This window comes from Nomascus leucogenys, chromosome 22a (genome assembly GCF_006542625.1).
Source record: "Nomascus leucogenys isolate Asia chromosome 22a, Asia_NLE_v1, whole genome shotgun sequence".
Taxonomy (NCBI): Eukaryota; Metazoa; Chordata; class Mammalia; order Primates; family Hylobatidae; genus Nomascus; species Nomascus leucogenys.
In genome coordinates, this window is record NC_044402.1 from 2,293,661 (window position 1) to 2,318,633 (window position 24,973).

General features: G+C 45.1%; 1 protein-coding gene across 16 annotated transcripts in view; it reads right to left on the reverse strand.

Annotated features, from left to right (window-relative positions):
- Positions 1 to 24,973, reverse strand: part of KLC1 (kinesin light chain 1) — a 64,553-nt gene that overhangs the window by 19,795 nt on the left and 19,785 nt on the right. For 7 of the 16 annotated variants that reach the window (XR_004027997.1, XM_030803758.1, XM_030803756.1 and 4 more), the window contains exons 3-13: positions 23,795 to 24,025; positions 19,105 to 19,183; positions 18,363 to 18,588; positions 12,506 to 12,593; positions 11,814 to 11,915; positions 8,894 to 9,067; positions 8,649 to 8,748; positions 6,460 to 6,509; positions 6,305 to 6,372; positions 4,537 to 4,645; positions 2,543 to 2,677 (exon numbers count right to left, since the gene is read on the reverse strand). Coding sequence is in view for 14 of the 16 variants with exons in the window: in XM_030803758.1 (XP_030659618.1) it covers positions 2,543 to 2,677; positions 4,537 to 4,645; positions 6,305 to 6,372; positions 6,460 to 6,509; positions 8,649 to 8,748; positions 8,894 to 9,067; positions 11,814 to 11,915; positions 12,506 to 12,593; positions 18,363 to 18,588; positions 19,105 to 19,183; positions 23,795 to 24,025 (1,362 nt within the window). In the remaining 2 variants the exon portion in view is untranslated. Of the gene's footprint in view, positions 1 to 2,515; positions 2,678 to 4,536; positions 4,646 to 6,304; positions 6,373 to 6,459; positions 6,510 to 8,648; positions 8,749 to 8,893; positions 9,068 to 11,813; positions 11,916 to 12,505; positions 12,594 to 18,362; positions 18,589 to 19,104; positions 19,184 to 23,794; positions 24,026 to 24,973 lie in introns of all 16 variants that reach the window. The other 9 variants (XR_004027996.1, XM_030803757.1, XM_030803755.1 and 6 more) reach the window with 3 other exon arrangements.

The following is a 24,973-nucleotide window of genomic DNA, read 5'->3' on the forward strand; positions in this document are numbered from 1 at the left end:
GCATAATAATACTGAAAAAAATCTTGATGCACACAAATAAGTGGCTACAGTGGTAACAGTTTGCTTTGCAATCTCAGGGAAATTTTCATTTAAACAGAAACAGCATGAGAAACTCTGTTCTAACATCTGTATAAAGACAAACTAATGTGCTGACCTGCACTGTGTTAATATTTAAATCAGACAACATTTAAAATGGGCTCCTTTTATTGTCTCTAATTATCCCTCAATAAAGTTGATTAAAAATTAATACCTATGTGCATACTGCCCTACCTTTTAAAAAACAAGTCGGTGGTTTATGCCTGTAATCCTAGCACTTTGGGAGGCCGAGGCGGGCAGATCAAGAGGTCAGGAGTTAGAGACCAGCCTGGCCAACATGGTGAAACCCCGTCTCTACTAAATATAAAAAAATTAGCCGGGCGTGGTGGTACACGCCTGTAATCCCAGCTACTCAGGAAGCTGAGGCAGGAGAATTGCTTGAACCAGGAGGCAGAGGTTGCAGTGAGCCAAGATAGCGCGACTGCACTCCAGCCTGGGCGACAGAGCAAGACTCTTGTCTAAGGGGGAAAAAAAGTGTACTTTGGAAAAGAAAATCAAAAGTCGGTCGAGTTTAGCATTCTGCCTCCTCAGAACCTTAGAGCTATGGGGAGATCGGGTTGGAGGCCAAGGCCTTCCTGTGAAGGCTCTGAGGCAGCCTCAGCTGCCCGCCTAGTGAATTCACTCACTTTATCTAAGACTCCATCTAAAGAGGGGCTGCCTCCACGCACAAAGTGAGTTTAGGAACCACTGCACTGGACAATTTAAAACTCAAACTGTTTTGGTAGATCACCCGTGGCCAACGCACCCCGGGATGAATTCCATCAAACCTGCAGAGCTACCAAGTATACTGCTCAGGAAAGGGACACACCAGAAACACAGCCTGCGCATGGCCTACAGAATCAGGTGTCCAAAGTGAGAAAGGAAGCGTGGAAGGAGGAAACCAGCAGGCGCGCAGAGGAGCAGCTGCTTTCATCCACAGCAGCGACACTTCCAGCCCGCGGGCCTGACGGGGACACCTGCCCACGAACCCCCTGCAGTGGACACGAGCAGTTCTCCCTCCTCTCTGAGTCCATCTTTAAGATGGTAACAGAGCTCTGAATCGTCACAATTTTATCATCAGATGATTTCATGTCAACATGGACCTAGAAATACTGTCTCGAGAAACTTCCTCCAGAACTTCATCCGAGAGGATCACAATCTGCACCCTGGCTCCTAGAGCCTAGATAAAGGACTTGTCCTTCTATACAAAGCATTCAGGTACGACAGCAACCAAGAGAAGAGTACAGTACACAGTTCTGACAGAATGCGGGCGACAGGGAGGCCTGCGGGCCAGGATTTCAGTTTTAGACTACTGCCCAACTGGGGTTGAGTGGGCAAAGCAGATGCTGATTGGTTGTCTTGGCACAGAGAAAAACCAAAGCAAGAAAGCTGCCAGATAAAGACAGTCAAAGAGAATGTTCTCCCTCAAATTTTACTACTAACATTTTTTATAAAATATTTATTTAGAATGCTAGCTCCTACCAAATTGCTATAGCTATAGAAAATCCTAAAGAATAAAAGGATTTACATTATAAGAAAGCCCAAAACTACAATTTGGCAGAACATCTGTAGAATTATAACTAATCAAACTGCACTACGGCAACTTCAAAAAACCAACTGTGCCCCTAGATGAGTCAAATGTTGCCTTCAACTCTCCCTGACAAAAGCAAAATACCAAAGACACCAGCTTCATGTATCAAAAAAAAAAAAAAATATCCATGTGCTAAAAAATTCACCGGAGAAAAAATGTCCAGAAGGCCACATGGTCTTTGGCAACCACTGGATAAACAGCAGTGGTTAGGAATTTCCAGGGGCAAACCAGTAAACCCAGAGGGGGCCCTGTGCAGCCTCTCAGGCACATGGCGGGCTGGCAACCAGGAAGAGCCAGCCCCAAAGATCTGGACGCCCTCTCAGGGGAAATGCAGGACGCTCAGGACTGAGGCAGGACATCAAGAGAGCAGCCACCTAAGCTCTTGTTTCTGACCTGTTTTCTAAAAACAAATTCCACTTAAACAGCATCTCCCTTTAAAGCATTTCAACTCATTCTAACAAAATCTAGAGCGGCCTGGTCAGTGAAGTTAGGAGCACTGGAGTTAGCAATGAAATGGGTGAGTTAAAGAAGCAAGTTAGTTATCTGCCACACTGATCCCGATATTAAAATGAAACCAGATAGGGATCATGCTTTAAATAGCCAGGACACTCAATCAGCATTTAAGTGCTCAAAGTTAAGCCAAACAGCTTTCATGGATTCCTGAGAAAATTACCACTTTAAACAAATAACAGACTTCAGTATTAGCAGAAGTGAAGAACTTACAGAAAGCTTAATTGGCACTTAATTTGAGAAAAGCAGAAGGTCTAGCACATGAGACAGGAGGAAGGCCTGGCAAGCGCCACTTGGGGGCGCCTCCCGGAGCACGTGCCCGCTGTGTACTGTACTTACCCCGTTCCACTCTACGCTCATACTCACTTCCTCCCCTCCGTCAGGGCCACTCTCGTACTTGACCACGTCCACGTTGAGGCTCTCACGGCTCCTGCGCTTCTCCATGTTCTCAGGGTCATTGAGCACTTCCGCCACCCTCTGTTTGTGAACATTGTCAAGACCCTGTGAGCCAGGCAGGGGAAAATGGTTTGACCCATTAGCACTTAAGATTTTCTTAAGTATTTCTGAGATACTTCGCTAGAAAAAAAAAAAAAAAGAAAAAAAAAACAGTTCTTAATCACTGGAGGGAAAAAAATTGGAACAGTGGTTCCTTGGAGGTGGTGAGGGTGGAGGCAGGGAACTGGAAACACAAAGGACCCCTTAGGGGAACAGTGATGTGTGCCCGTGTTCAGTTATTCTGGGTCTATACCTAGGACTGCAACTGCTGAGTCATGTGGTTTTCTAAGTTTAACTTTTAGACAAGCCATCAAACTTCTCCAGTGCCTGCACCATTTTACATTCCCACCAGCAAGAAGACATGAGGCTCCAGCCTCTCCACATCCTCACCAAAATGTTATTTTCCATTTGTTCGCTTATTATAGCCAGTCTAGTGGGGATGAGGTAGTATCTCACTGTGATTTCAGTTAATATTTCTATAATGACTAAAGATGTTGAGTATCTTTTCACGTGATTGTTGGCTATCTGTATATCATCTTCAGTAAAATGTCTATTCAGGTCCTTTGCTCATTTTTTAATTGGGTTGTCTTTTTGTCTGGATACCAAAACCTTATGAGATACATCATTTGCAAATATCTTCCCCCATTGCATGGGTGTCCCTTCACTTTTTCTTTTTTCTTTTTTTCTTTTTTCTTTTAGACAGGGTCTCGCTCTGCTGCCCAGACTGGAGTGCAGTGGTACCATCTAAGCTCACTGCAACCTCCACCTCCCGGGTTCAAGCGATCCTCCCACCTCAGACTCCCAAATAGCTGGAACCACAGGCTTGGGCCAACACACCTGGCTAATTAAAAAAAAAAAAATTTTATAGAGACAAAGTATCACTATGTTGCCCAGGCTGGTTTCGAACTCCTGAGCTCAAGGGATCCTCCCGCCTCAGCCTCCCAAAGCACAGGAATTACAGGTGCTCACCACCACACTCAATACCCTTTCACTTTCTTGATGATGTCCTTAGATGCACAAGAGCTTTTAACTTTGGTGAATCCAAACATATCCAGTTTTTATTTTGCTGTTCATGCTTTTGGGGTCATATTCATGCTATTTTATTTTATTTTATTTTATTTTATTTTAATTTTTGAGACGGAGTCTCGCTCTGTTGCCCAGGCTGGAGTGCAATGGCGCTATCTCGGCTCACTGCAACCTCTGCCTCCTAAGTTCAAGCGACTCTCCTGCCTTACTCTCCCGAGTAGCTGGGACTACAGGCTTGTGCCACTGCACTGTGTTTTTAGTAGAGATGGGGTTTTGCCATGCTAGCCAGGCTGGTCTCGAACTCCTGACCTCAGGCAATCCACCTACCTCGGCCTCCCAAAGTGCTGGGATTCAGGTGTGAGCCACTGTGCCCAGCCTCATGCTTTTTTTTAAATTGAGACGGAGTCTCATTCTGTCACCCAGGCTGGAGTGCAGTGGCATGATCTCAGCTCACTGCAGCCTCCACCTCCCAGGTTCAAGCGATTCTCCTGTCTCAGCCTTCCGAGTAGCTGGGATTACAGGATTACAGGCGTGTGCCACCACGCCCAGCTAATTTTTGTATTTTTAGTAGAGACGGGGTTTCACCATGTTGGCCAGGCTGGTCTCGAACTCCTGACCTCAGGTGATCTGCCCACGCTGGCCTCCCAAAGTGCTGGGATTAAAGGTGTGAATCACCACGCCCGGCCTCATGCTCTTTTAAACAATATAGCTTTATTTGTTCAAACTAAAATAATCAACATTTTCTATTTCTAAACCAAGCTTTCAATAAAAGTCATGTAAAAGAGAACCATTCAATTCAAAGTTCCCATGGGCCGGTTAAGGACAGAAGTATGACTAACCTGTTTACGAGACCGCATAGCAGCTTCTTCTAATGTATCTGCAGCTTCAAATTTGCCTTGACGTCTGTAAAGTGCCCCAAGGTTTTTTAGAGTGGTTGTAACAGTTGGACTGTAAGAAAGCACATGACATCCAGAACTATGACATAGAAGCTCTGAACAACCACTATCAACAGCACATAATCTAAAGAACTAACAGACTTATGTTTTGCCTTGAATATATTTCAACTTTCTCTTGTACTTTTTTGAAACTGTAAAATTCTAAAGCGTTCTTCCCTCTCAAGTAGCTCTGCCTCCCATGACCCTGGCCCTTCCTGTGGACAGCCCCTGTAGGCCAGGCTAACACCACACTCCATCCAGGCTGAGGCGGCTCTCACAGACCACTGGCCACTCTGTCGACAGAAACATCTGGGCCAGGTCTGTGTGGTGATCAGCATGCTTTCCCTGGAGACAGCTAGGTCTGCGCCGGCAGTAATGACCAACAGTGCTCTGAATGTCACTGCTCACGTGCTCCCGTCTCCCGTCAAGTACCCGGGAGAAGACAGCAAAGCAGAACCTCCCTATCAGTGGGGTGTGAGGGCAGAGGATAAATGCTTCATGTACCAGGGAAGCAATAAGCAGATGGCTGAGAGGGCAGCTGTGTTTCTGTATTCTTTCTTTTTTATTTGCAAACTGTATCATTGGGCTTGATGTTTCTGCATTCTTGATAGAGCAGACTTACTAAAAAAAATTATAAATAAACCTAGATTCATTTCAGCATAGATAAGTACTTCGAGAGATTCCTGTTCACTTTCTTACAATAGGCATTTTGGGTACAGAAATAAAGAAGCTATTTTCTATGTCTCTGAAACAATTAATCTATGGTAAGTGCTATGGGAGCCCTAGAGAGAGTTCAGAGAGTTTTCTGAAAATAGATGAATGGTGGGCTGAGTCTTAAAGGATGAGGAAAGTTAAGAGTGGAAAGACACAGTGGCTCATGCCTGTAATCCCAGCACTTTGGGAGGCCAAGGCGGGTGGATCACCTGAGGTCAGGAGTTCAAAACCAGCCTGGCCAACATGGTGAAACTCCGTCTCTACTAAAAATACAAAAATTAGCCGGGCATGGTGACAGGCTGTAGTCCCAGCTATTCGGGAGGCTGAGGCAGGAGAATCGCTTGAACCTGGGAGGTAGAGGTTGTAGCGAGCCAAGATCGCGCCATTGCACTCCAGCCTGGGTGACAAGAGTGAAACTCTGTCTCAAAAAAATAAATAAAGAGTGGAAAGACAGCAAAACAGGTGGGCCACCTGGACCCAGGGACGGCAGCCATCACAGAGGGCAGTCTGCACAGGCTCGGGCTCAAGAGGCAAGGCTCTCGGGCCGGCCACGGAGGGGCCTACACTTCCCTCTGCAGAGGACAAGGTCCCATGGGCTGTGAGGAAAAGGAGTGTGTGTGTGTATTTGTGTCTCCAGTGCTGCGTGTGAGGAGCTGGCTTTCCCAGGCCTGCTGGCACGCTTGTCATGAATTTACTGTATGGTTTCTGCCATTAAAAGTAAAAGTAATGGCAAAATCGCAATTACCTTTGCACCAACCTAATATGATGGTGGGTTTTATACATGTAAATGATCTCATTTACAAAGTTAGTGGGGTTTTTTAAATTGGAATTCGGGAAAAACATGGGACTGTGCACTTAAGGAACACTACACATTGGTCATTTATAAGCTGCCCTGTAGAACACAATTACCTTCCCCCTGCTTTTTGGTTTTTCCAGCCAAACGCAATTCCAGACGTACCTATCAACTTTGCAGGCTTTGTACCAGCCGCCATACTCTCCAAAAGATGTCCCATCCTTTTGCTTTCCCTAAATTATAACAAATAATTTCAAATGAATAATTATCTTGAATGCAGTATACACAATTTAGAAAATCTCAAAATAATAAATTCTCACTTTGCATTCTTCTCTTTCTTCAGCATGCATCCAGATGGGCTTATTTTCATCTAGGGAAGAAAACACAGCATACAGGTTGAGCATCCTTAATCCAAAACTCCAAAATCTGAACTGCTCTAAGGGGAATTTCCTTTGAGTGTCAAGTCAGCACCCAAAAAGTTTCAAATTTTGGAGCACTTTCAATAATGGGATACTTAACCTGTACTATAAATGAAGGATAACAGAGCCTGCTAAGTAAAATAGAAATCATTAAGCCTTGGTGGTTGCTTTTTTATTTTTTTGAGATGGAGTCTCACTGTGTTGCCCAGGCTGGAGTGCAGTGGTGTGATCTCGCCTCACTGCAACCTCCACCTCCTGGGTTCAAGTGACTCTCCTGCCTCAGCCTCTCAAGTAGCTGGGATTATAGGCAGCTGCCACCACACCCAGCTGATTTTTTTTGTATTTTTAGTAGAGATGGGGTTTCGTCATGTTGGCCCAGCTGGTCACTCCTGACTTCAAGTGATCCACCTGCCTCAGCTTCCCAAAGCGTTAGCATTACAGGTGTGAGCCACTGCGCCCAGCCTGTTTTCTTTTTTATATGATCCTTGTTAGATAGTATTTCTTACAGCAGGGACAGATTAGGTTCACACTGGAGGAAAAAGTCTGTGGAAGACAGAGCTGGACACCAAGCAACAGGTAAGACACAGGGCACAGAATCAATGTCCTGAGACAGGTGGGCAACTGTCAAGACACCCCAACAAATGCTAGGGCCCTGTAATGTAACTTCTAAAATGCTAGCTGCTCAAGTAGCATAATGGAGTATTCAGAATGTGAGCACTAAACAAAAACATTAAACAATAGTCTAAGAAAAAGTAGTAAGATGTTGGTAGCAAAAGTAGAAAAGATACAAATCAAGGCCGGGTGCGGTGGCTCACACCTGTAATCCCAGCACTTTGGGGGACTTAGGCAGGAGGATCACCTGAGGTCAGGAGTTCGAGACCAGCCTGGCCAACATGGTGAAAACCTGTCTCTACTACAAATACAAAAATTAGCCGGGCGTGGTGGTGTGCGCCTGTAATCCCAGCTACTCGGGAGGCTGAGGTAGGAGAATCACTTGAATCCAGGAGGCAGAGGTTGCAGTGAGCCAAGATCATGCCATTGCACTCCAGCCTGGGCAACGAGAAAGAAATTCTGCCTCAAAAAAAAAAAGCAAGCAAACAAATCAATATTCGTTTTAAGTCATCTCCTCGGAACACTCACTCAAGTTTCTAGACAACCAACAGACCCATGCCATGGAGGAAAAAGCCATCTTAAAAATAATGTTTATGGAAATATTTTTGTGACTGAAAAGGTACTCACACTAAAAATGTAAAGAAAATAAGCAGAGTATACATGATGATATGGACGGTATGGTTTGAAATCTGTAAACCAAAGGCACAGAAGGAAGGAAACACACTAAAAATGTGAAAAGATGAATATGGGTGATTCTCCTGTTTGCATTTCTGTGTGAATTGGATAGGTCTCTGCAGTGAGGACATGAAGATGGACTGGGTGATGCTCCTGTCTCCATCTCTGCGTGAACTGTGTAGGTCTCTGCAGTGAGGACATGTTATGGGCTCTGGGCACTGCAATCCCAGTCTAACTGCTTCTCAGCCTCGGGGCCTCATGCAAGTCACTTAGTCTGTGGTGTCCCTTTTTTTTTTTTTTTTTTTGAGACGGAGTCTCACTCTGTCACCCAGGCCCCAGGCTGAAGTGCAGTGGCACGATCTCGGCTCACTGCAAGCTCCGCCTCCCGGGTTCACGCCATTCTCCTGCCTCAGCCTCCCAAGTAGCTGGGACTATAGGTGCCTGCCACCATGCCCGGCTAATTTTTTGTATTTTTAGTAGAGACGGGGTTTCACTGTGTTAGCCAGGATGGTCTCGATCTCCTGACCTCGTGATCCACCTGTCTTGGCCTCCCAAAGTGCTGGGATTACAGGTGTGAGCCACCACGCCCGGCCTGTGGTATCCTTGCTTTTAAAATGGGGTAATGTTTGACCCGCTGCACAGGACTGCTGTGAAAGTGAAGTGAAATCACACATTTAAACTATTTAGCTTAATGATATACACAGTTAAGTGCTTAATAAACAGTAAGTAATACTATTAGTATATTACTATTAGTCAAGTCATTACACAATTAAATTCACTTGAAACGGGAGTATATTTCTTACCATCTACAGAACCAAACTCCCTTTCATGTGCACGAGTGAGAATCTCTTTGTACAGTGTTTCTGCTTGCTTGAACTTTCCTTGTTTCAAATAGCAGGATGCCTTAAAATAAAATAAAATAAAATATTTCATATCTTTCAGATGTAAATAAAGCATATATTTTAATCTCCACTTAAATGAGAAAGTGTTTGGACTTGGGAAGAAAGCACTCCTGGCCCCCTCCCTAGTGCTGTGCCAGTCAACACACCAGGTTATTTTTCGTCTTAGCCACGTTGGGGTCATCAGGTCCCAGTTTTGTCTGGTAGATCTCGAGGGCTCTTTGATAATAATATTCTACTTCTTCATACTTGCCCTGGTTCTGGCACAGTAAGGCCAAGTTATTTAACTGCTTGGCAACATCGGGGTGATCCTTCCCCAAAACCTGAAAATAAAAAACAGCATATTAGACACACTTATTCTGCTCCCATCCAATCCATTCTCCACCCTACTGTCACATTAGGATCTTCCTCAACATAAGCACAACTGTGCTACACTTTCAGATTTAAATCCTTAACTGGCTCCCCACACCATGTAATAATAAAATAACCAGCATTTATCAAATTCTTATACATGAGGGGAGGGAGGGAACTGTGCTAATTTTCTTTAGCTGTGTTAATTATTGTAGTAATCCTTCATGGTAGGTACATTTTTGTACATTTATTATACTATGTACAAATGTACACATTAGGCACATTTTGAAGATAAGGAAATGGGCTTTGTAAAGGCTATGTGAGTTTTACTGCCAGGTTCTGGAAGAGCCCACAGCTGTCCCAGTTGCCCAGGACGCTCTTCTCCTAGCCCTCCCCACTAGCAATGACTTATCCTTCAGGGTTCTCCTTAGTTCCCCTCAAAAGAGACTTCCCTCGGCCACCCCACCTCACCTAGTGAACTCACAGGCACATCACCTGTTTGTTCTTTCTTTGTAAGAATCACTTCTCTAAACTACCTTGAATATTCTTTATTACAATGTAAGCCCCAAGAGTGCAAATTCTTTGTCTCTCTTCTTCACCAATGTAATCTCCGCATCGAAAAAGGGGCCTGGCACAGAGATGGATGAATGAACACTAACCTCCTCCCTCAGTACCTTGAACAAGTGATGAGTTCTCTCTGCTTTGTGCCTTTACACATGTGGTCCTCAGGGAGGTAAGCTGCCTCTCTACTCCTTTCTGCATTCCCCACCTCCCTATGCCTAGGACACTTTTAACTCAATTATTCAAGATGCAGTTCCAACACCGACCTTCCCTGAGAAACCATCCCCAACACCCCCTGGCTCTGGCCCGCAGGAGCCCACACTCCATATCCTCCCAGAGCTCTCTATTCTAGATGCTGATGTGCCCTCTGCGGTCCTCAGTCTGTCCAATGGACTGTGTCCTAGTGGAAGGAACTACATCTCTGATCTGTAAATCACCAACTCTAAGCAGGGGGCTCTAAATGCGTGAAAGGGTAAATACATGAATGAATTTGGCAGGTCATCTTATATGGTTCCTAATCCTTAATTTGATACTTTTGTGCTCTCCCTGACTTTAACTCCAGCCCACCCCAAATTCGACCATTCTATTTCAGAAATATCAAGCAGATTGACAGCATGATAAAATATTACCTGTATAACTTGATAAGGAGCCTCTTTTTATTTTCACTCCCCCAATTCCTTGCCATGTGGCTCAAAATTAACTATAAGAATCACTGATAAATAATCACAAAAAATACCAGGTTAAAATACCATTTGTGCGGCTGGGCGCAGTGGCTCACGCCTGTAATCCTAGCACTGTGAGAGGCTGAGGCAGGTGGATCACCTGAGGTCAGGAGTTCGAGACCAGCCTGGCCAACATGGTGAAACCCGATCTCTACTAAAAAATACAAAAATTAGCCGGGTGTGGTGGCACATGCCTGTAATCCCAGCTACCCAGGAGGCTAAGGCAGGAGAATCCCTGGAATCCAGGAGGCAAAGGCTGCAGTGAGCCGAGATCATGCCACTGCACTCCAGCCTGGGCGACACAGCAAGACTCCGTCTCAGAAAAAAAAAAACAACAAAAAAAACACAATTTGTGGTCATTCATCGGATAGACCCAATACCTGAATCTTCATAACATCTAAAGAGACTGTCATACAGAGCACTGCTGAAATGAACAAGTTGTTATTTTTTTAATACCTAATTACCATAAACTGTAGCAGCTGGTATTAAATATACATGACATTGACTTAATCTATAGCTCTGAGTTAATCTTGTTATAATAATTAGTTCATTTTTCAGCTTCATAAAGCATATTTGGTGAATTTATCTTTAAACTATCATGTTTTTCTTATTGACAAGCACATGTTCCACTGCCAAATGCAATGCTCCTAGGCTTTCCATCTCTAGTCCTCAGACATGTCTTCTTCAATCAGAGTCACTTCTAGGCCATATCAGGCTTGGACGGCACCAGACTCAGGACTGCACCTTTCTAAATGCACATGCCTCATAACTGGACCTTCTTTTCTTTTTTTTTTCTTTAGAGACGAGGTCTCACTATGTTACCCAGGCTGGTCTTAAACTTCCTAGGCTCAAGTGATCCTCCCACCTTGGCCTCCCAAAGTGCTGGGATTACAGGCATGAGCCACTGCGCCCAGCCTGTAATTGAATCTTAAACACTGATTTGTATGGGCCAATCTGGCTTTGTTTTGTGGGCTATTTCCTAATTAAATGAGTTGTTTTCAGCTAATAGTCAGTTAAAAACACAACACAGTGGTTATTTCTCAAAACCTAAAACCGAAAAATTTTTAAAAACACAAAAAACAGGGCCGGGCACAGTGGCTCAGCCTGTAATCCCAGTACTTTGGGAGGCCAAGGCGGGTGGATCAGGAGGTCAAGAGATCGAGAACATCCTGGCCAACATGGTGAAACCCCATCTCTACTACAAATAACAAAAATTAGCTGGACGTGGTGGTGCATGCCTGTAGTCCCAGCTACTTGGAATGCTGAGGCAGGAGAATCACCTGAACCATGGAGGTGGGGGTTGCAGTAAGCTGAGATCACGCCACCGCACTCCAGCCTGGTGACAGAACGAGACTCCGTCTCAAAAAAAAAACAAAAAACCACACACACACAAAACAAAAATCTCAAAGAAGACGACTGCCCCCTTCTTTTGTACCTTTTCTCGGATTTCCAGAGCTCTTTTACACAATGGCTCTGCTTCTTTGTACTTCCCTCTTTTACCATAAAGGACTGCAAGGTTATTCAAAGTCGCCGCCACCTGTAAACACAGACAGAACCACTAAGAATGGTAAAAGATAACCAAATAGAGTACATTTATACACCACATATTCATTTATACTCAATCTACACAGTAAAGCATTCTTAGTCGGATAGAACAATATGACTTCAGTTAAAACGAAAAGCGCAATTCACTAGAGTATAGATTATACAAAGTAACACTGCAGAATACTAAAATTAAACAAATCAACATCAACAACGTAATATTGACTCTTTAAAAATTTCCCCAGAAGCCACAAAGCCAACCAAAACAGATTCATATGCAAATCTGACCAGATTTTAATGAAGACAATATAATTATTCAGAAAAAAATTTCTAGAAGGACATGCAATTTGATTTACAATCAAAAACTACAGTTGGTGATCCATCTGAGGGGGGGTCATAAACAAATGAAGTGTGCTCTGGCCTGTTGCTAGCACTGAGTTAAGTGAAGACCTCCTACCTGCACCATCTAGGGAGAAGGCAGCGCTTAAACTTTCCCTGTTGAGTTTAATGGTAAAATGAGTTGGATAAAAGAAATGTATGGGGAAAATAAAACATAAAAAGAATGAAAGAACTGGATATACAAACCGCAGGATGATCTTTGCCCAAAGTTTTCTCACGAATAGCCAAGGCATCATTCAGTAGGTTAGCTGCATCTTTGTATTTATTCTGATCCCTAAATGGAAAAACACAAATTAAGTGTTTTAGATAAGTGTTTCAGATGTAGATCACGACAGCTTTTCTTTTCTTTTTTTTTTTTTTAGACAGAGTCTCACTCTGTTGCACAGGCTGGAGTGCAGTGGTGCCATCTTGGCTCACTGCAACCTCCGCCTCCCGGGTTCAAGCAATTCTTTGCCTCAGCCTCCTGAGTAGCTGGGATTACAGGCATCTGTCACCACGCCCGGCTAATATTTGTATTTTTAGTATACTAACGGGATTTCACCATGTTGGCCAGGCTGGTCTCAAACTCCTGACCTCATGATCCACCCGCCTAGGCCTCCCAAAGTGCTGGGGTTACAGGAACGAGCCACCGTGCCCGGCCTCACTACAGCTTTTTTAAATGTAATTTTCAACTACAGAAATAAAAGTTAAGCTTAAATTATTTAAGAAAAACCACAGGGCCGGGCGCGGTGGCTCACGCCTGTAATCTCAGCACTTTGGGAGGCTGAGGCGGGCGGATCACGAGGTCAGGAGATCGAGACCATCCTTGCTAACACAGTGAAACCCTGTCTCTACTAAAAATAAAAAAAAAATAGCCGGGCATGGCAGCGTGCGCCTGTTGTCCCAGCTGCTGGGGATGCTAAGGCATGAGAATGACGTGAACCCGGGAGGCGGAGCTTGCAGTGAGCATAGATTGCGCCACTGCACTCCAGCCTGGGTGACAAAGCAAGACTCCGTCTCAAAAGAAAAAAAAAAAAAAAGAAAAACCACAAGCTTATGGATGGGGAAAAAAACACTGGAAGGAAATCCATCAATAAATGGACTGGCAAGGTGAACTCTGGAGTCAGACCCAACTAGCTTCTGAACTTGACCTTCCCATCTAGGCCATTGGGAAGATAATGTCCCCGTACTACAGTGTTGTCCTGTGTATGCCAGCTGGCCAGCACAGAATAAGTGCAACAGTCCAGAACAATGGACCAAGCTTGCATTTGGTATCAGACAGAATTAATTCTAGTGTCTGAGCTTGGGCTCTACCAGTTAATAGCTACACGGCTCTGGGTACATTAAGTGACCTCACGCAGTCCCAGCCTTCCCATCTACAAAGCAAGTATATGATCCATTGCACAGTCTTGCTGTAAGAAGATATGCTACATGTATACTGAAAAAGTCTTTTAAAAAACAACAAACAAGAGTAAATATATTGTTGTGTCTGAACTTGGTACCCAATCTGCCTCCATTTTGTTGAGTATGGAGGAACAAAGAATCTTTCTTGATTGGAGTAAAACAGAAACACCCCAGAACCAGAAACTCTCAGTTTAAGTGTGCTACTCACTACTGATGTGACTGAGAACAAGTACTTGCTTTTGAGACTTAGCACACATCTTTCTCAAATGAGTAGTAGTAACTGCCTGGCAAGGCTTTCCCCTGAAAAACGTGAGAAAGGTTAATAAGGCTTCTAGAACCTCTGAAGCACACCAATTCTGGCCAAGTATTAATATATTGTTGTTTCTTCTTTCATCCTATTACACCCTATTGTAAGCTGCCTCAAACTTTTTGTGAAAGTCAGCAAGTACAAAATAGAGTTCCAAAAAGTAGTGGCCAGGTGCGGTGGCTCACACCTGCAATCCTAGCACTTTGAGAGGCTGAGGCGGGCAGACTGCCAGAGCTCAGGAGTTCAAGACAAGCCTGGACAACACAGTGAAACCCCATCTCTACTAAAATACAAAAAATTAGCCAGGCGTGGTGACATGCACCTGTAGTCCCAGCTACTCGGGAGGCTGAGGCCAGAGAATTGCAGCAAATGCAATTTAAAAATAAGCTACCAAGGCTGGGCACAGTGGTTCACGCCTGTAATCCCAGCACTCTGGGAGGCCGAGGCGGGTGGATCACCCGAGGTCAGGAGTTCAAGATCAACCAACATGACAAGACCCTGTCTCTACTAAAAATACAAAAATTAGCTGGGTGTGGTGGCAGGCACCTGTAATCCCAGCTACTCAGGAGTCTAAGGCAGAAGAATTGCTTGCACCCAGGAGGCGGAGGTTGCAGTGAGCTGAGATTGTGCCATTGCACTCCAGCCTGGCCAACAAGAGTGAAACTCCATGTAAAAAAAATAAAATAAAATAAGCTACCTAAAGTGTTATGAGAATTAAATGAGGCCGGACATGGAGGCTCATGCCTGTAATCCCAACACTTTGCGAGGCCAAGGCGGGTGGGTCACCTGAGGTCAGGAGTTTGAGACCAGCCTGACCAAGATGATAAGACCCTGTCTCTACTAAAAATAAAAAAAATCAGCTGGGCATGCTGGCGGGCGCCTGTAATCCCAGCTACTCGGGAGGCTGAGGCAGGAGAATCGCTTGAACCTGGGAGGCAGAGGTTGCAATGAGCCAAGATGGTGCCACTGCACTCCAGCCTGGGCGACAGAGCAAGACTCCGTATCAAAAAAAAAAGAAAAGAAAAAGAAAAAAAATGGCCAGGCACGGTGGCTCACGCCTGTAATCCCAGCACTTTGGGAGGCCAGGGTGGGTGGAATCACCTGAACCCGGGACACAGAGGTTGCAGTGAGCTGAGATCACGCCATTGCACTCCAGCCAGGGGTACAAGAGCGAGACTTTGTCTCAAAAAAAAAAAAAAAAAAAGAATTAAATGAGATTAGGTATACTAAGCACTTCTGTAAACGATGACATATTATAAAATGTCTGGGACTATTAGTTAGCAGTGGTTCTCAGATGTGGTCCCAAACCAACAGCAGTCAGCCTCGACTGGAACTTATTAGAAACCCAGACCTACCCTAGCCCTGCTGAACCAGAAACTCTGGGAGTGGGACCAGCACACTGTGACTTGTTAAATCAAGTGGGCTTAAGAAGCCCACGAAGAACTCAAATTCAAAAGAAAACAAAAATAGAATACTAAAGCATTAAAATCCTAACAGAAAAATGTGCAAGGTAACAGGAAATTCACAGAAGGATACAAATGACTAAAAATACATAATCAAAGAAATACAAATTAAAACACAATGCATACTCTTATCTCCACCAACGGAACAGAGCCCCCCACCTCCAGGGTGGCGCCTGTGCGGCAGGAGCATGGGCAGACACAGCCTTTCTGAGTGGCAGTTTGGCAGCAGGTACCAAGGACTATAAAATGTTTATACTCTAACCCATCTTAGGAATTTATCCTAAAAAAAGAAATACATGGCTGGGCACAGTGGCTCACACCTGTAATCCTAGCACTTTGGGAGGCCGAGGAGGGTGGATCACCTGAGGTCAGGAGTTTTGAGACCAGCCTGGCCAACATGACAAAACACTGTCTCTACTAAAAAATACAAAAAATTAGCGGGGCTTGGTGGCAGCTGCCTGTAATCCCAGCTACTTGGGAGGCTGAGGCAGGAGAACTGGTTGAACTCGAGAGGCTGAGGTTGCAGTGAGCCAAGATCACTCCACTGCACTCTAGCCTGGGTGACAAGAGCAAAACTCCATCAAGACACAAGAAAGGACAGGACAGGACAGGACAAGACAGAAAGAAAAGAAAAGAAAGAAAAGAAAAGAAAAGAAGAAAAGAGAAAGAAAGAGAGAGAGAGAGAGAAAGAAAGAAAGGAAGGAAGGAAGGAAGGAAGGAAGGAAGGAAGGAAGGAAGGAAGGAAGGAAGGAAGGAAGGAAAGAAATCCATCCATCCATCCAGGCCAGGCATGGTACCTCGCAGCTCACACCTATAATCCCAACACTTTGGGAAGCCAAGGTGGAGGATCATTCGGAGCCCAGGAGTTTGAGACCAGCCTGGGCAACACGGTGAGACTCCATCTCTACAATCAATCAATCAATCAATCAATCCAAAATCTTGAACAAACCTTATAAAGATCAGTAAAAAATTAAAGGCAAAAAAAAGCTTAAAATTATGTGTCCCTTAATACAAGAATGATGAAATAACAAGCTGAAAGGTAGAATACTGAATATGAATACATATGCAGCTACTATTTTTTTTCCAAACATCTACACACGTGGGTCAACTCTCACACTATAATGCTAGGGAAAAACACAAGACTGACAGAGGCCACGGCATCCCTGGCACCCAGCAGTGATGTGTGTGCCCATGCACACTGTGCACAACAAAAACCTAGTTATGCTTAACTCATTTATATTAATAATATCCAGTGCTGTCCAGAAACTTCCATAGGTTTTAATGGGCATATAAGTTTAAAAAAAAAAAACCTTGGCCAAGTGCAGTGGTTCACACCTGTAATCCTAGCACTGTGGGGTACCGAGCTGAGCAGATCACTTAAGCCCAGGAGTTCGAGACCAGCCTGGACAACATGGCAAAACGCTGTCTCTGCAAAATATATAAAATTTAGCTGGGTGTAGTGGTGCATGCCTGTGGTCCCAGCTACTCAGGAAGGTGAGGCAGGAAGACTGCTCGAGGCCAGGAGTCGGAGGTTGCAATGACCCATGATGGCGTCACTGAGCGAGACCCTATCTCAAAAACAATTTTTTTGGAATGAAATGTCTCAATCTATTAAGAGCTAAATGCAAATATCTCTAAGAATTTCCTGCAGTGAAATATGCAAACAATTGGCCAGGCACAGTGGCTCATGCCTGTAATCCCAGCACTCTGGGAGGCCAAGGCAGAAGGATCACTTGAGGTCAGGAGTTTGAGACCAACCTGGCCAACATGGTGAAACCCCATCTCTACTAAAAATACAGAAGTTAGCCAGGCATGGTGGCGTGCGCCTGTAATCCCAGCTACTCAGGAGGCTGAAGCAGGAGAATCACTTGAACTCAGGAAGCAGAGGTTGCAGTGAGCTGAGATCACACCACTGCACTCCAGCCTGGGTGACAGAGCCAGATTCTGTCTCAAAAAAAAAAAAAAAAAAGAAAATATGCAAACAATCTCAACATTCACCAGCAGGAAAACAGTCAAAAAATGTCTGGAATGTCCACGAAACCCTGCTGCATAGTCATGGGGCAGACCAAGCTGCTGACAAACTACAGAGCCAAAGGCAAAGGGCACGGCCTCATTTTAAATAGTGTTGTTATAACAGGGGGCTTACTTTCTTATTTGTGTGTTTTTATTTTATCAACTTTCAAAACTTATTTTTAAAGAAATCACTTATGCGTGTGGGCAGTCATATCACTGCATTTCTCTTCAAGCGTCATTAGGCCCTGTACTCTCTTCTTCCTCCACACATCCTCCTCCTTGCTCAGGTTCCCCTCGCCCCACCCCAACAACCTCAACCCTGTCCCAACAGCACACCCTGCCTCCGGCTCCAGCCCCCAACTGCATCATAGGCACTGAGCCAAAGGAACTCTTCTAGCACACAACTCAGAGCCCACCACTCCCCTGGGGCATCCTTCAGCAGGGGTGAAAGGGTTAGGGGAGCACACAGGGACAAAGGGCAAGTTGAATCCTGGATTCCAAAAGGAGGTACAGAGTACCAGGCCTCACAAGGCAGGAAGACACTGCCAGGCCAAGTGGGAAGGCTATTTAGACAAAAGAAGCCGCCTGCACAGGGTCTTGTGGAAAAGGTCGAAACAGCTTGGTTTGGCTGGTGTGAGGGGTACACCATGGGCTATTCTAAACAAGCTGAACTGAGTGGTCACGGGCAGCGTCTGTTCTGATTCAGTGACACCCTTCCACAAAGCTTGCTAAATATTTTTAATTTAACCCGTTTAAAGAGAAGTGGATATGGTTGAAAAGTAGTTTATACAGATACATAAAAATATATTTTAAGGGGCAAGATGGTTAAAAACATTGTCTCTAGGTAAAATTCAGTAGGTAAACAAAAGTGACTAGCCTGTACACCAAGGCCAGGATGTTGAGCATGGTGGCCACGTCCGGGTGGTCGTGTCCTGAAGTCTTCTCCAGGTCCTCCAGGGCCTGCTTGCAGAGGGGCACAGCTACCTCGTAGCGCCCCTGCGAGGCGTACTGGATCACCAGGTTGTGGAGCGTCCGCAGCCGCGCAGGGATCTCGTAGCCGCCCTGCTGGGCAGCCGCGGCTGCGCTGCTGTGCTGCTGCTGGACTGCACCGAGAAAGTTCACTTCAGATGGGTTTTTAAAGACAATTATCCAGATGAGTCAGTTTCTTTAAAATTATCTTTACTAGCTTTGGTTCAAGTTAGTATTTGGCCCCCAGTGCTACTTAAATCTTTTCGTAGTACTGCCTGGGCAGGCAGGATAAGAGTAGTGACTGTAGTGTCAGGGATGGCACCATGGCCGCTCAGTGCCATGAGACTCCTCTTGGCGCCATGAAACAAGCAGAATAAGTAATTCTGACCTCTTCACCCCATAAGAATCTGCAGCTCACGTCTGAACTGCACATGCATGCCGCTGTATCCTAGGGTCTGCTCTAGCATATTCCTGTATCCCAACACACAACACAAATTATTTTGGAAAACCAAAGGCAACCCTGCTCTGGTGGTGCTTCCTCCAGGCAGGCCGCATGCACTAAGGCTGCCACTGATTGCTATGACCGTGTTCCAGGGGGAAAACGCCTCTCTCCTGCACTCGGTAACATTCCCGCATCACCCATCACTCACTTCCTTGCCCTGGCTCGTCTTCGTCATTGGGGAAAAGGTCATCCAGAGGCTCTTTGGTAGAATCAGTGTCTTTGTCCTCCTATAAAACAGACCCAGGACATCACTTCATCTTGCAAGTACTATACACATCCTGTCCTGAAAATCTTTAATATTAAATACATTTTAACTAAGAATCTTAGAAAAGATGATCAGTTTTTAACATCAAATGTAGGATTGCTGATGATCTGGCTTATCCATCAGTTGAACAGGAGTAATGAAAAGTTTGCTAGACTAAGAACACAAATACTTAAGTGCAGACCAGAGTTTGACGAAATGGGCCATGGCTGCATTTCCATGCCTCAGATCCTTCTCCTGCGCTCTGAGGGAGGTCTAGGAGAGCAGGGAAAACCCTGACTCAAAATAAAATCTTATTTGGGAACCAAACATGTAGCAACAGATGAAAATGGTACATCTCTGATCCCCAGAGAAGTGGAGGGGCTAGATTCCTCACCACCACAGTCAGCTCTGGGGCAGGATCCCTGGGAGCAGTTTGAAACCTCCCAGCTTTTAAAAGGCCTGTGACCCATGTTTCCCCACATATTGCTGATTAGTCAAAGAAATAAAATCAGAAACTACATAATGGAAAAGACAGGTAACAGCCTGACCAGTAAGAAATTAGCTTCGTCATGGGGCAGATGAACACTGCTTGGCTCCGGAAGGGAAAATGTGATAAAGACATACTGCTTTTAGAATATTCCTGTCTGGGATGCATAATCCAGGCATTAGATGAACCCCAACTGAGGAATGATGGACGAAATAACTGGCCTGCATTTCTCAAAAGCACCAATGTCACGAAAGACAACCACAGACGGAGACCCCATTCCATGTGAAAGGCTACTCAAGAGATATGACAGCCACATGCAGGATGCGCCCCTGAACCGGACCCTGGGACACAGTGAAACAATGCCATGAAGGATGCTGTTGGCAGTTAACAAAATGAGAGTATGAGCTGCAGAGGACAGCATATACTGGGTCTGTGTGCCCTTGGCCCTGGACTGCCACAGAAGAACCCCTCACCCTAGGGAAAGATGCCCAGCAGCAGTGAGCAGCCGTGGCACGTGCTATGCCACTATGTGAACAAGGTTCAGAAGAAACAGGCACTCGTAAGTACTCTGGAAAGGGTAAGGAGAGTCAGCTCATTGGATGTTTTCTCCAAGTTTAACACTTTTTCAAAATAATAAATTTTTAAAATCTCTGATCCTACGAAACCAGCTTTCCTCTTCTCAACATCCTCCAGTGTCCCAGGTCAATCACTGCTGGCATCGACATCTGCAAAGTACTTGCATTTCCACAGCACTCTGGAGCAAGCACATCATTTATTTATTGCTTGTTTGTTTTTTTGAGACAGGGTCTCCCTCTGCCACCCAAGCTGGAGTACAGTGGCATGATCTTGGCTCACTGCAACCTCCGCCTCCCAGGTTCATATGATTCCATGCCTCAGCCTCCCGAGTAGCTGGGACCACAGGTGCACTCCACCACACCCAGCTAATTTTTTTGTATTTTTTAATAGAGATGCGGTTTTGCCATGTTGGCCAGGCTGATCTTGAACTCCTGGCTTCAGGTGATCCGCCCGCTTCAGCCTCCCAAAATGTTGGGATTACAGGCATGAGCCACCGCATCGGCCTTAATTTTTTTTTTTTTTTTTTTTTTGAGACAGAGCTTTATTCTGTCATCTAGACTGGAGTGCAATGGCGTGATCTTGGCTCACTGCAACCTCCATCTCCTGGGTTCAAGCGATTCTCCTGCCTCAGCCTCCTGAGTAGCTGGGATTACAGGTATGTGCCACCACACTTGGCTAATTTTTGTATTTTTAGTAGAGATAGGGTTTCACTATATTGGCCAGGCTGTCCTCCAACTCCTGACCTCAGGTGATCTGCCTGCCTCGGCCTCCCTAAGGGCTGGGATTACAGGCATGAGCCACCGTGCCCAGCCACATCTTTTAAATCAAAACATTCAGTTGGACCCTAACCTAGAGGAGATGTGAGGGAGCAATATGGTATAAGCCTTTTGAAATAGCATGCTGTCAACTAAACTGTGTTCTCCCCAAATTCCTATGTTAAAGCCCTAACCCCCAGTGTAATGGTATTTAGAGACGAAACCTTTGGGAGGTGATTAGGATAAGATGAGCTCGAAAGTGTGGGGCCTTCATGATGGGATTAGTGCCCTTATAAAAAGAGATACCAGAGAGCTTACTCCCTCTCTCTCTGTACCATATGAGAACACAACGAGATGGCAGCAGTCTGCAAGCCAGAAAGAAGGCCCTCACCAGAACCAGACCCTGCTGGTACCCTGATCTTGGACCTCCAGAACTATGAGAAAATAAATGTTAAGCCATCCAGCCCGTGGTATTTGTTACAGTAGCCCAAGCAGATGAAGACAGAGGGGAAATGCAGGTTTGCTGGTGCTATGCAAAAAACTGTTTCAGTAGTCTAAGATGGGGATTTGAACCAGAGACACAAATGTGCACCTCTCTAGTATTCTCATTATGTACATGAACATGTCTGGCATCATACAGGTATTTAAAAAACATTAGTTCCAAATGCAATGTGGAACACTGGACTAGGTCCTAGCACAGAAAAGAGATACTAGTGGAAGGCCTGGTGACATCCAACCAAGTCTGTGTTTCAGTTAACAGTAAAGTATCGATGTTAATATCTTAGTTCTGACCACTGTTCTATGATTATGTAAGATTAGGGGAAACTGGGTTATGGGCATATGAATTTTCTTCTCTAACTTTTCAACTTTTCAATCAATTTAAAATTATTCCATTGGAAACTTGAGAGAAGGGTAAAATTTTAAAAATTAAAAATAAGTAAAATAAAATAATTCCAAAATTTAGAAATTTTCTTTAAAAAGAAGTTAACTGAGGCCGGACGTGGTGGCTCACGCCTGTAATCCCAGCACTTTGGGAAGCTGAGGCGGGTGGATCACCTGAGGTCAGGAGTGGCCAATATGGTGAAACCCCATCTCTACTTAAAATACAAAAATAGCCAGGCATGGTGGTGCACACCTGTAATCCCAGCTACTTGGAAGGCTGAAGCAGGAGAATCGCTTGAACCCAGGAGGTGGAGGTTGCAGTAAGCCAAGATTGCGCCATTGCACTCCAGCCTGGCGTACAAGAGTGAGACTTTGTCTCAAAAAAAAGTAAAAACAAAAAAAAAATAAAAAGTTAACTGGGCTGGGCGCAGTGGCTCACGCCTGTAATTCCAGCACTTTGGGAGGCCGAGGCAGGCGGATCATGAGGTCAGGAGATTGAGACCATCCTGGCTAAAAGGGTGAAACCCCATCTCTACTAAAAACGCAAAAAATTAGCCGGACGCAGTGGCAGGCGCCTGTAGTCCCAGCTACTCGGGAGGCTGAGGCAGGAGAATGGCGTGAACCCGGGAGGTGGAGCTTGCAGTGAGCCGACATAGCGCCACTGAACTCCGGCCTGGGAGGGAGACTCCATCTCAAAAAAAAAAAAAGAAGTTAACTGGCCGGGCGCAGTGGCTCACTCCTGTAATCCCAGCACTTTGGGAGGCCGAGGCAGGCAGATCACAAGGTCAGGAGATCAAGACCATCCTGGCTAACACAATGAAACCCTGTCTCTACTAAAAATACAAAAAATTAGCCAGGCGTGGTGGCACATGCCTGTAGTTCCAGCTACTCGGGAGGCTGAGGCAGGAGAATCGCTTGAACCTGGGAGGCAGAGGTTGCAGTGAGCCAAGATCGTGCCACTGCACTCCAGCCTGGGCAACAGAGTGAGACTCCATCTCAAAAAAAAAAAAAAAAAGTTAACTGAATCAGAAATAAATGTTGAATGAAAAATAACTGAGACTAGGATAAACATCCAAACAGAGCCAACAGAGAAAGAAGGCTGGGCATGGTGGCTCCCACCTGGAATCCCAGCACTTTGGAAGGCTGAGGTGGGCAGATCACTTGAGGCCAGGAGTTCAAGACCAGCCTGGCCAAAATAGTGAAACCTCATCTCTACTAAAAAAAAAAAAAAAAAAAAAAAAAAAAAAAACAACAAACAAAAAAAAACTTAGCTGGGCGTGGTGTCACGCACCTGTAATCCCAGCTACTCCGGAGGCTGAGGCAGGAGAATCCCATGAACCCGGGAGGCGGAGGTTGCAGTGAGCCAAGATTGTGCCATTGCACTCCAGCCTGAGTGACAGAGCGAGACTCCTTGTAAAAAAAAAAAAAAGAAAAAGAAGAAAACCAAGATCCTTTCTTCCACTGCAGATATAGGAAGATAAGCTGGCAAGGGAAGCCAAGGGAAGGATGAGAGAGGTGGCAAGAGAGCCAGGTGGTGTCCAAAGGGCCAGGGGAGTTTCAAAGAGAATGGCAATGCCAAGAGCACCCACCAAAAGGGGCAGAGAGCTTGCCCAGAGTCCAGATTCAGAGGGCCGGATTGGACCACTGCTACACCAGCAGCTGATGGCATGGAAGCCAAGATACAGAGGGGCAAGGAAGCTCCGGAGCCTAAGCTGGGGCAGACCTCGTTGAAGGTAATGGTGTCTCTCTGGATTGTGGCTTATATTTACAAAACATTTTTGCATGTTCTGGTCAATGTTCTAATATGAAAAGAATATGGCAAACAGAACTTCTATGACTTTCCCAGGGACTCCATTTTAAACATTAGCACCACATTTGCTACAGAGCCACTCACGGATGGGGAAATGTCGTCATCATATTTTTTTAGCTGATTCATAAACTCCAGATGCTTCTTCTCCTCCTCCAGTTGAGCCACAGACTGCTCACTCTTCTGCAGTTTCTGCTGTGTGTTGGCCAGTTCATCCCGTAGCCACTGATTCTCTTGGCATAGACGACGAACCTGCGCACGCAGTTTCTGCTTCTCGGACTCCACAGCATTCAGATGATTTGACAAAGCCATCATAACCTGAGCAGACAGAAATGTGTGCAGCACTGTGGCACGTTGTCCAGCAAGAGTCCCTCCCACCTGTGCGAACATTCTGTGGCTGGGGCTGTAGCCTACACTCGCAGATATTTTCTCCAAAGTACATATAAGTACAATCTGCCATTTATTTCTCTTTTCCCCTTCAGCCACAGACTACATAGCAGATAAAGAATATCACACGCTCAGAATTCCTATAAAAAAATACTTATTTTTTTGAAGAGCATGTCAAATGGACTAGCCATGAAAACACAGCTACCCTTCTGATGAAACTGTATTAGTTTACTTTCTATCAAGATGGCCCCAACATAATTTTTCATAGACCCTTTCCCGTGTGTGAGACCTTGTGTACACACATGCATGTCTGCACACAGAGTGCAGGTTGGTGAAGGGCTGGAAGTGGGGGTCAGAGAACAGTGCACATACAAATTTTCCTTGATGTTCCAAGGTGAGAGAAGACATCTCTGTAGCTACCAAGAGTAAGAATGCACTGGTGCACTCATAAGCTTATGTTTATGTCATAAAATCCAGGGGCCACTCCAGGGCTCTGCCTACAGAGTGCTCACCAGTTTCTGGAACAGACCAGCATGAGGCTGTGGCAAATTCCCAGGAGCATAAGAGCAGAAAGAGCTAGGAGAAGCTGGCTGGCTGCAATCTGTTCTCTCTTTAGAACATACATCTGCCCGTCCCTCTCATAACGTAATAACCAGGTTATTATCCTCCAAGGTTTAAAACCTGAAACTCCAGAAGGTGGGACCTTTCCTTCCTTCTATTTTTAAAACTCTTATCTGCGACACTAAAAAAGCAAGTTTAAATTCATGTCACCTGTTCTCAAGATAACAGAACTTGAGAAATAATAGGTTCACAATATCCAAACAAGGCTACAGTTCTGCAACTCAAGAGTCTGTAACATGGTTAGGATGAAGACTCTAA